Raw genomic sequence first — 12,469 nt, forward strand, 5'->3', positions numbered from 1 at the left:
TCTGAGGGCCTCAGAGAGAGGAGATCTGTGATCCTCAGAGATTGGAGATCAGAGATCCTCAGAGAGCTTTTGAACACAGTTCAGTTTTAGATTCTGATATAACAAGCATTTCCCCAATTCACTACGTGCCTGATATCAAACTGTTTTCCTTGACGTGTGCAACATCACTCTGTCTCCAGCAACATTATCAGGGGAATAGTTAAAGTCTAATTTGCAGATGGAAAGACTTAGTCTCAAAGATGTCTCAGGGATAATTAGTGGCAAAAGCCAAGATGGAAATCCAGATCCTCGATCTCTAACTCTCCAGCTTTGTGCACTGGACAGTGCTGTGTCTTGATATAAATTTTGGCATACAATTTTGGAGAATAGGATTGGCCAAGATATTTCTGAGGCCCAGGTTTGGAGAGATCTTTTGAGCTTAGCCAGTCCACAGTCTCAATTCTAAATAGTGTTTTACCTCAGCCAGCTTTGTTGTTGTTAAGTTCTGACTCATAGTGACCTTGTAGAGGGTTTCTGAGACTAAATCTGTGGAAGCAGAAAGTCATCTTTCACCTATGGAGTGACTGGTGGGCTTGAACCATGGACCTTGTGTTTCACAGTCCTACAGAGCAGTCAGCTTTAAACAAGAGCAAATGTTTTAAAGAATCTCCATTCGAAACTACTGGAAACTCAATGACCCGGAGATTTGAAGGAGCTTATGTCTAAGAAAATGTTTATAGTAGTCAACAAAATACATTTTCAACTTCAGGAAGAATTGGAAGAGATAATTTCTGAAAGAACAGAGAATATTACAGCTTCCAGAGACAAGAAGATTGTCTTCACCACTGGTTTATTTCCATTGTATTTATTTTTGTGTCTGTGTTATATATATGAGAAGAAATAACAGTTTCCATTTAAGGTGGTAATACAAAAAAATATTTTATAGCTATGTTTATTTAAGTTAAAAATAAAAACTCTTTTAAAGAACATACTGTCAGTAAATAATAGTACAGGGTTAACAAAGATATGGCAAAAATAGTGAAGATATTATATGTATGTTGTCCTGGATGGTGCAAATGATTAATGCAATCAACATTTAACCAAGAGGTTGGGATTTCAAATCTACCCAGAGGTACCTCAGAAGAAAGGGCTGGTGAACTCTTTCTAAAAACTCAGTCACTGGAACCATATGGAGCACAACTCTACTCTGACTTATACGAGGGCACCATGAGTAGAAGCTGACTCAATGGCAATTGGTTTGGGAAGATTACTACAGCTGATACCCACAGACACAGCTCTGAAGAATGCTGGTTGATAAACGTGAGTATTCATCAGACTCATGGGGAGGGCTTGTTGAAACCCAGAAGGCTGTGTTTCGGATTTTCTGACTTTGTGATTCGGTAGGTCTGGGGTGGGCCTGGGTGTTCACTTTCCTAACTAGTACCCAGAGTATCCTTGTGCGGCTGCAGGTCCAGAAATCACACTTGGAGAACCACTGTTGTGGAACTGTAATTAAGTGCTTTAAGGCCCAAGCCTGGCCATCTGAAGAACTACCTGGAAAGTGGGAAAATTAATCTTAAGTTTTCTTTTTAGGAGTCCTGGTGTGGCACTGTAGGATAAGCACTGGACTGCTAAGTATATAGTTCAAAGCTACGAGTCACTTTTCAGGAGATTTGTTGTTAAGCACCGGTGAGTCAGTTCCGACACATAGACACCCTGTATGGGGTTTCTGAGAAGTGGCTGGTGAGTTTGAACCACCGACCTCGCAGTTCAAACTGATCTTGAGGTTGAGTGCTTATCCTATGGCGCCACACCAGGGCAGCCTTGGAAATCCTCCACAGGGCTACTATGAGTCAGCATCGACTTCATGGCACTGAGATGATGATGATGATTTTCCTTTTAGGGCCTCATTCAGCCCCCAAATTCTGTCTCTCTTCCATTCCCAGGTACACAGATCCCACTACATTGTGACCTGGCCAGTGTGGCCCACAAAGGTGCCTGCTATCTGCTACAAACATACAAAGGTGTTTCATTAGTAGGAAGCGCTGAATGAGTGCTGGAATACACTTGGCCCCAAACCTACTTCAACCGTCTGTGCAAACCTTGAAGTAGCAAATGGAGTGCAGAACATCCCACCCCCACTTGCACTTCAGTTGATACCCTTACTCTTTTGAGTTATACTCACATAAATTGGGGAAAGAAAAGGAAATCTATTTATAAGAACCAACATTTCCATTAAATTGATCGGACTGGGCAAGTCACTTAACCTCTCTGATTCTCAAGTTTTCCATGGCCAATGGCCACAAATGGTTTGCACTCAGTCAAAATATACCCAATGGTTCGAGCACACACAGAAAGCCCTGGTGATCGCTTTCCAATTACAGTGGAGAAAACCGTTTGGAGCAGTTCTCTTCTGTAACACATGTGGACACCAAAAGTCAGAATTGACTCAGGGGTAATGGATCTGAGGATTTTGGGACTTTGAAGAGAGACACAAGAACACATGCAAAACATGTTTCCAGCTTTTTGTGAAAAGATGTTTTCCAAATTTGACTTCTGATTTGTCTTCAAGAAAAAAGGCCATAAAGACATATTTGTAAAATTATTGCATTCCGGGCTGATGAGCAATACGCCGTAGGGTTGCTGCTGTTGCTAAGTGTCATCAAGTCCATTTCCAACCATAGTGATTCTGTTTATTGGTTCCAAGGAGCAGCTGGTGGGTTTGAACCGCTGACCTTGAGGATAGCAATCCATTGCTGATCCTACAGCTCTACACCAGGACTCCATGTTGTGTAAGTAGATGTCTCTAATTACTACATTGAACATCGTCTTCAACAATGCCACTGCATAATTGCTAACTCTGAGTTCTAAGTAATCAAGAAAAAAATCTCGTCTCACCTCCTCCACAAGTTGCAGTGCAGGGAAAGAAGTCTGTCTGTCTCCACTGATGACTGATTGGCTGGTAAAAGAAGAACTGGACCACGCTGTCTTTGGCCACAGTGTACCTGATCTGGACAGAGAGAACTGTGATAACATTTGCATACAATGGGCTAGTGATCGCCACACCTTTCAACAAGAGAAGAAAGCAAGTCACCTACACATTTACACATCTATCACAGCAGACTAGGATGCACAGACTCCAAGAACTTTTACATGTGACATCATTTTATTTTGATTTGCCATAAATGGGGGTTGAAGAGACAGACAGTCAACCAACCTCCCTGGAGTAATTTTTCCAGGTAATTCCATGCATACTACTGGGTTAAAAAAATGTAGGTAGATTTTTTTCTTTTGACATTTTTTTTTTTTCCCTCCCTGAAACACTTGGTTTTATTTCCATGACTGTAATGTGGAAATTTAATCTGGGTTTGTCTATAATATGACTTGGTAAGTGGGATTGCCCCCCTTTTTTTTATAATAACATCTTTAAGTAGATTCTTCTGAAAAATTTGTTAAAGCACAACTACATAAACTCAAATGCACATAAAACACCTGATATTTGCATAAGAGCATTGTGATGCTTAATTAAAAGGGTAAGGATCACTGCAAGTGATAACAAACAGACATATATTTTACTTCTTGGGGATTTTATGCAACCAGAAAGTTCCCACTCTACTTTTTACCTTCTCTATTGATTTGAAGTGAGAAAATCTCCCAGAATGCATTACAAAGAGGAAAAGAGATTTAAATAAACAAAAACAAGACTTCCCAGCTCATGGAAGATACAGATCCAAGTGTACTAACGCACATATGCAATTCAAGAAGGTAAAAATAAGGAAAAATGAAAGAGGTAATATTTAATGATGCTTGTTGTCACTAATGGTGTTGAGTGCTCTTGCGTCGGTTCTGACTCATAGTGATCCTGTGTACAGTTTCCGAGGCTATAAATCTTTATAGAAACAAAAAGTCTCATCCTTCTCAAGTGGAGTGGCTGATGGACTCAAACCTTGGGTCTTGTGGTTAACAGTTTAGTGCTTACCGTATGGAACCACTGTGCTTATTAGTGAATGTTGATTGAAAAAATAATATACTGATATATTTAATTATAAAACATGACAGCATACATAAACATTGGATATGTTGGAAGAGGATAGTGAGCGGGGTGCAGGGGGCATAGCACAGGGACTACAGAAATAGGAAGAGCTGCTTAAAGTTTTGCTTCAGTTTTGGATGAAAACTACCAGTTTTGGATGAAAAATGCGGTGTAAAAAGTTTCTTTTTAAAATTTATTGGAAGTCATTAGAGAAGATAGTGAGGACTTGTAAGGCTAAGGTCTCATTTACCAAGGGAACTTGGAAAGATATATACCACTCCCTTTGATTTGTTGTTATTGTTAAGTGTTGTTGAGTTGGTTCTGACTCATAAACAACCTGGTATAGGGTTTCCGAGGAGCGGCTGGTGAGCTTGAAATATCGACCTTACGTTTCAAGCCAAACTTGGAGCTCGATGTATTAACCTGCAGAGCCACACCAGGACTCCTACTACCTTTGATGCCACCTTTCAACTCAAGAGAATTTTAAATTTTCAAATGGTATTTGAGAGGCTGAGAAGCTAAGCAGGCCTGTCATCTTTCAAACTAATGGGACTGGGGGAACAAACATGAATTCAAGACCTCTTATGGCAAGAGATACAGATAAACACCCCAGGCTCTTAAGGGGCACCCAGAAAGATATATCCTAGCAATCAGATTGAACATAGACCATCGTTCAAAGGTCATGAAGCACAGAGTCCAATGATTTAAATCCCTGGTTGGATGAAGGTGATCAGATGCTATCCCTGAAGCAGAACAAATCCAAAGTTTCAAATCATATTTACAACATCCAGCACAAAAAATTTAAATAACTAGTTGTCAAGTCAGATCTGACTCATAATGGCCCTATATAGGGTTTCCAAGGAAGAGATGGTGGGTTTGAACTGCTGACCTTATGGTTTGCAGTCCAGAGCTGATCCTACAGTACCACACCAGGCATTTTTTCAAAAAAGGCAAAATTTAACAATAAAAAGGTAGAAAAACAGACATTATAAGTAAAGTTGTAAGAAATCAGACGATGACATTAACTGATAGAAACAGAAATTATACCACTACCATACCCTACAGCCCTGCCCTTGGCGTCATGTCTTGTTCTAATGTTTTGGGGTCTAGCAGCATCTCTTGCCGTTTCTCTGGTCATAAAAAAAACAGCATAGGTGCAGAGTTTTTGCCCTGAGCTCTGATATTCAGGGAATCTGCATTAAGATACCATAATTAATATACCTTAAAAATGAAATAAGATGGAGAATTACACTGGAAATCAAGAAGCTATAAGAAAAACAAAACAAAAATTCTAGAAGTAAAAAGTGCAATAACTGAAGTCAGTATCACAATGGATGAGCTTAGCAGTAGATTAGACCATGGAGTCAGCAAACATTTTTTTTAAGAGCCAGGTAATAAACATTTTAGGCTTGCAAGCCATACAGTCTCCATTGTAATCAACCAACTCTGTTGGTGTATTGCAAAGGCAACTACAGACAAAACATAAAAACTTACGCAAGACTGTGTTCCAATAACAAATTTTATTAATAAGAACAGGGGTTGCCTTGCTGACCATAGTGTACTAACTCTTGGGTCAGAGATACCTAAAAAAGTGGATTAGTGGAATAACAGATAGAAGAGGAATTTAGACATATGATATAGAGGTAATGCATAATATTACATAAGTACAATTGTACTGTGGAATACCAGAAATACAGAGCAGCGATGATAGATGATCACTTATCTGAATAGGTAATAACTGAGAATCTTTCAAAACTGTTGATAGCTATCAAAGTACAGCTTCACAAAGTACCATGGATCTCAAGCAGATTAAATATGAAAAGAATGTCACTAATCACATCATAGATTATCTGATGAAAAACAAAAACAAAGAGAACACTTAAAAACAGACAAAGAAATAAAGATATATTACCTTCTAAGGAACAAAAACAAGATTGACAACTGACTTCTCAATAGAATTAATGGAAGCCAGAAGACAATGAAGAGAGGTTTTCAAAGTGCTGAAAGAAAACAGTTTCATGATAAAAGGATCAAGTCTTCAAAGAGAAGTTGGGTTGTTGTTGCTGTTAAGTACTGTTGAGTTGGTTCCAACTAATAGCAACCCTTTACATGATTTTCAAGAAGCAGCTGGTGGGTTTGAACCACCAACTTCATAGTTAGCAGTTCAGTGCCAATCCTAACAACATAACCTCACAATACATAATGTAAACAAATGACAGTGCTAAAAAGAAAATTAGACAAATACACAGTTGTAATAGTATTTTTTGCCTAGCTCTCAAAGTAGTTGATGAATAAGCAGATAAAACCTAGTAAGGCTACAGGTTTTAAGAAAGTAATTAACGAACATGACCGAATTAATATTGTAAAACACTGTATTCAACAATTGAAGAGTATACATCATATTATTCCAAAGTATTCTGTACCCTGAGTAACAAATCAAATCTTAACAAATTTCAAAGACAAATAATATTGAATATGTCCTTTGACCATAGTGTAATTAAAACTGCAGACTAATACTGGAGAGATTACTGGAAAATTTCCACATGCTTGGATGTTACACGTCTAAATAATCTTGTAAATCAAAGATGATGCCACTATGGAAGTTATAAAATAATTTAACTGAATAATGAAGACAAAGACTTCATATAAAAATATGAAGAGTGAAATATAAGGCTTTGGCTGAAATACATAGGCTTAAAATACATATATTATGGGAAAAGAGGAAGAAATCAATTATCTAAACATCCTCTCAAGAAGTTAGAAAACCAACAATATACAGAATCTAGAGAAAGTTGTTGTTGTTGTTATGTGCCATGGAGTCGGTTCTGACTCACAGCAACCCTGCACAGGGTTTCCGAGGCTGTTAATCTTTATGGGAGCAGAAAGCCTCATCTTTCTCCTGCGGAGCAGCTGGTAGTTTCAAACTGCTGACCTTGCGGTTCGCAGCCTGATTCGTAACCACTACGCTACCAGAGTTAGAAGGAAGGAAATTGAGAGAAAGTCTATTAAAATGGGTTATAAAACCAAGATCCATTTCTGTGAAAGCTAATAATACTGATAATTCTCTAAAACATAGATCAAAGAAGAACCAGAGAAGGCACAACTAATTAATATAAGGAATGAAAAGTGATTCGTTAGTCATTGAAGAAAAAATAAGAGGATATTATGAAAACATATGTCGATAACTTTTCAAAATTTAGTTGAAATAGACAAATTACTTGAAACCATAATTAATGAAAACCAACAGAAGAAAAATTTGAAAATTGGGGTAGTCTTGTCTCAATTGAAGATACTGAATGCATAATTTTTAAAAATTTCTGGTGAAGGTTTCCAAATATTTTAAGAAGAAATAGCACAAATAATACCCAAACTTTTGCAAAACTAGGAAAAGAGGAAGCACTTCCCAAATTGTCTTATAAGACCACTATAAAATACCAAAATGTGGCAAAGACATCCCAAGGAAAAAAAGTACAACACAGATTCAAGAAAACATAAATACATAAGGAGTTAAATTAAATAATTTCAAATCAAATCAGTAACATAAAAAAGTTGTGCATCATGACCAAGTAGCACTTATTCCAGGAAGCTAACATTGATTTAACATTGGAAAAATTGCTCTAATTCATTAAATTAAAAGCGAAAAATGAAAATACAAACCATGTGATCTCCTTAAATGATGGAGTAAAGACATTTGATAAAATTCCACGCTTACCTATGATAACAAGCAAACTGAATTAAAAGGTACACTTTCTTCACCAGATCAAAGTATCTGCAAAAATTATCCAAGTAAGCATTTTATTTAATAATGAATGATAGTTTTTCCCCTGAAATGAGGATAACTAGTATATGTGCTGTTACCATTCTATTCAACGTTGAACCAAATGTTCTAAACAGTGTAAAAACAATAGCAAGAAAAACTGTCAAACATGCAGTGACTGGGGAAGAAGACACAAAACTGACATTACTTGCAGATGTCATAGTTTTGCATGTATTTGATCCAGAAGAATTCACAAACTATTAGTATTATTAACATTAGAATATAGTAAGTATACAGTATTATTATACAAAAGTCAATTCATTTCATACACCAGCAACAAACAAAGAGAAGGGGGAACAAAAAGACAATACATACTTGCAATACATACAATATAAAGTAGCAAATACCTGGGAATAAGTTTAATGGAAGACATGCAAGACATTCACATTGAAAATTATAAATATTATTGATAACAAATTGAAACAAAAAACAAAAACAAATTGGTAGTTACATCACATAAATGCTTTGAAAGTCTTGATACTTGAAAGGTGTCACTTTTCCCCCGAAAAATAATTCTAATGAAAACCATGCTTCTTGTTGTTGTTAAGTGCCATTGAGTCAGTACCGACTTATAGCAACCCTATATGCACAACAGAACGAAACACTGCCTGGTCCTGGGCCAACCTCACAATTGTACCATGCTTGAGTCCATCGATGCTGCCACTTTGCCAATCCATCTTGCTGGAGGTCCTCTTCTTTTTCTCTGACCTTCCACCTTACCAAACATGCTATCCTTCTCCAGTGACTGGTCCCTCCTGACAATAGGTCCAAAGTATGAGAGACAAAGTTTGGACATCCTGGACTCCAAAGAGTACTCTGGCTGCACTTCTCCTCCAATACAGATCTGTTGGTTCTTTTGGCAGCCCATGGCACTTTCAATATTCTCCTCCAACACCATAACTCAAAAGCATCAATTCTTCTACGGTCTTCCTTATTCACTGTCCAGCTTTCGCATGCATATGAGGTTATTGAAAATACCATGGCTTAGGGTCAGTGCACCTTAGTCCTCAAGCTGACATCTTTGCTCTTCAATGCTTTAAACAGGTCTTATGCAGCAGATTTGCCTAATGCAATACATCGTTTGATTTGACTGCTGCTTCCATTGATAGTTGATCCAAGAAGAATGAAGTCCTTGACAACGTCAATCTTTTCTCCATTGATAAGAATGTTGTTTATTGGCCCAGTAGTGAGGATTTTTTTTTTCTTCTTTATATTGAGATGCAATCTATACCTAAGGATTGCATATGATGCTACATTTGATAAAAATTGACAAGCTCATTTCAAAATTGATAAGGAGGTACAAAGAATCAACAATAACCAAGACAATCTTCAACAACAAAGCTGAAGGACTTATACTACAGGGTCATTCTGCCCGCACCATGTCAAGACCTAGGACCCATTTTGTCCTGTGACAGAGTACATAAAACCTTCTATGTATCTTCCATGCCACTTGGGAGCTGAGGGAGACTGGGGAGCTAAAATCACAACCTACAACTAAATGTTACATGACCTCTTTTTATTCTAGAGACCCTTCTCCTGTGGAGTAGTCTACCGTGTCCTACAGGGCTGTGATGAGTCATAACGGACTCTTCAAACTCTGGGCTGGGTTGGGTTTTAGGTGTCTTTTTCAGGTTGTTGCTGAAGGAAATGAGTACCCTATGAGGCATTTTCCTGTTGGAGTTATAAATAAAAAGTGGAGCAAAAGCTCTTTCTCTGTCTCTGACTTTCCTTGCAACATACTTAACATGCTCCCTGGCTCTGAAGAGTGATTGTCTTCATGATGCACGTCTCACTACCAGCTTCCTCCTTCCCTCTTTTCTTCTTTTACCCACAGTCCACCAGAGGCTTTTCACATCCTCTCTGTGGTATGTGACCTTCCTGAAGGCATAAAGCCTTGGACTCAGCCTTGTTGGGGAATGGACATCCTCAACTTCCTCTCTGCATTACAGAAGAAATACTATGATTGAGCTCCCCCACAAACTTTACACTTGAAACGTTCCTGGGAACTAAATCAAATTAGAAAAGAATCATTTATTTATATTAAGTTTGTTGTTCAAAAACAATCTGCTTTAATCATCAAAAGTTGCACATTAATGCCTTCTCTTTGCATTCCTGCTAAGAGCACAACCTAATTACCCTCCTGCCATACCACTATTTGCAAGTCTCCAAGACAGCTAAACTGACAAGGGCAGTGCAAAACAGAATCATATTCACATTTATATTGTTGTTAAGTGCCATCGAATTCGTTCCTACTCATAGTGACCCTGTATAGGGTTTCCAAGGAGTGACTGCTGGATTTGAGCTCTTGACCTTGTGGTTACATTCCGGTGCTTATCCTATAGCACCACAAACAGAGCTCCCTTCTTTTTATTAGGGAAATTATTTTTTATAACAATGGTAAGGCACTGAATTAAAATTCAACTATTTCAAAATTCAACATTTTATTATTTCAAAATAATATTTAAAATTTATAGAATAGACATTTATATAAAACTACTCTTAGTATACTTTTACACATATAAGCTAGCTGCAAATTCCAGGAATCACTAGACAAGTATCTGAAAATATTTTGCTTGCACAAAAATATTTCTCAACTGGTTACACTAAAATATCACGGGACAGTTAAAAAGTGTCTACCTTAAGACTTAAGATGATATGGAATCTTAATCAGGAGTCATGATAAAATTGGTTCATTTCTTTTTCTGTGGGGCTCTGACTCTAAAACTATACTAGGAGCTTTAAAAAGTCCATGGAAAGATGAAATTGAAAGATATTGAAATTATTCCAGGAACTTTTTGAAGCCTGCTCTTATATTGATGTATTCTGAAACACCTGTGAATACATAAATTTAGCCACTGGCTGCACCGTATTGCAGACCTGTGACCTGTTCTTTGGAGAAAGGTTAACAGACATCTACAAATACTCTTGTTAGTGGAGAAGTTAGATGTGTTATCACAATTCCCCAGAAGGAAAAGATAGACTTGGCAGGTTTGTGGTGGTGTTGGTAAGTGCCAATGAGTCGATTCCGACTCATAGCAACCCTTTGGAAGGTTTCTGAGGAGCAGCTGGTGAGCTTGAACCACCAACCTTGTGATTCAAACCGATCTTGTAGTCCAGTGCATTAACCCACAGTGCCACATCAGGTGGGTAGAGAGCATTAAAATAAGTAAATAAATAAAAATCCAGACCTGAAAGCAGAGGGAAAGGAGGACAGAAATTCTCCTAGCTGAAAACCAGTGGAAGAAGCAATCAGAAAAATTTTTACACACACACAAAATCCCTGAATGGGAGAGAAAGGATTCCTTAAGACATCTAAAGCAGACAATCAGGTGAAAATGGTAGCTTTCAGACCATAAGGAAGAAATAACTTTTTTTTTTTTAACACTGAAGATGAATATACGTTTTAAAAGAGGAGAAAAGCTACCTGCAGTAGTTAAAAATTAACTGTGGAGAAGGAGATCTTAATAAAGACTTTTAACTTAATTTTATTAGATCATTCTCATAGGCATAGACTTAAAGTTGACACTCACAAGTATCTACCCACAGATGCAAATGTTTGTTAAATTCTCACTAAAGAATAATGCCTATCTACCTATACAGGGTCGCTATACCCTATATAGTGTAGTATAATGCCTATCTACCTATACAGGGTCGCTATGCATCGGAATCGACTCAACAGCACTTAATAACAACAACAACCCAACCAATCCAGGAAGCATATTGCATAAATTAGTTGGTTAAGACTCTCTACTGCTACCTGGTGGCAAAATGCACATATTGAAGAGACACTAAAACCTTCAGGGATCTAATGTAAAATACCAGTGACACATTGGTGCTGTGACAAGGGTCACATGAAGACACAGATCATTCAGGAAAGCACAAATATACTGGTCTGATGAAAAATCCAATTAGAAAAAGAAAAAATGCAATTTTCAAGGAGGGCCCAGTCATGGAAATCCAGCCTTTTAATGAGAAAAGAAACAAAATCTCTGTCTCACTGGTGCAGTGAGCGAAACTTCAGAATATGAGTTACAATAATAGTAATAATAATGATAATAATAATGTCCACTGATGTCTACATATTTTAATCTCTATGTATGAGTTCTGATGTGGCACTGTGGGATAAAGCACTGGATTGCAAGGTCCATATGAACCTCAAAGTTGGTGGTTCAAACTCACCAGCTGCTACTTGGAAACCCTATGGCACTTAACAACAGCAACAACAATGTAAGAATACACTAGTTTTCAAAAGTCGATGGAATAAGGTCTGTTGTATCAGCTCTAGTGAGAAGGGTGGCTGAACATATCTCAGCACACCCTCCATTGTGGGCAAAGCTGGTCAAGCCCTTCTCATTTTTCAGGTTGAAGCCAAGTCTTAGACCAAACGCTCTTGGTTGATTAGAGTGGAAAGAGATACTATGAACACCTGGCTGACCATCCTCAGTGACCTAACTTGCACTTGTAATCTCCCACCCAAAGTACAACCATTATTCGAATGTGTACTGAATGAATGGAAGCAAACGTTCCTTATCTTTGCAACAACACAGGTTGAGCAGTAGTGCAGTGCTCTGAGCAAAATAAAAATATAATGGATGCAAAATGATATATCCCAGGTGAAGCTTGATGGTGGATAGGGTGGA

At 37.8% G+C, this 12,469-nt stretch overlaps 1 protein-coding gene across 1 annotated transcript in view; it reads right to left on the reverse strand.

Moving 5' to 3' along the window:
- Nucleotides 1-12,469, reverse strand: part of ADAMTSL3 (ADAMTS-like 3) — a 465,021-nt gene that overhangs the window by 209,930 nt on the left and 242,622 nt on the right. The window contains exon 9 of the mRNA XM_006870947.1: nt 2,878-2,989. Coding sequence (XP_006871009.1) covers nt 2,878-2,989 — 112 coding nt within the window. The remainder of the gene's footprint in view (nt 1-2,877; nt 2,990-12,469) is intronic.

The sequence above is a fragment of the Chrysochloris asiatica genome, unplaced genomic scaffold (assembly GCF_000296735.1).
Source record: "Chrysochloris asiatica unplaced genomic scaffold, ChrAsi1.0 scaffold00156, whole genome shotgun sequence".
Classification (NCBI taxonomy): Eukaryota; Metazoa; Chordata; class Mammalia; order Afrosoricida; family Chrysochloridae; genus Chrysochloris; species Chrysochloris asiatica.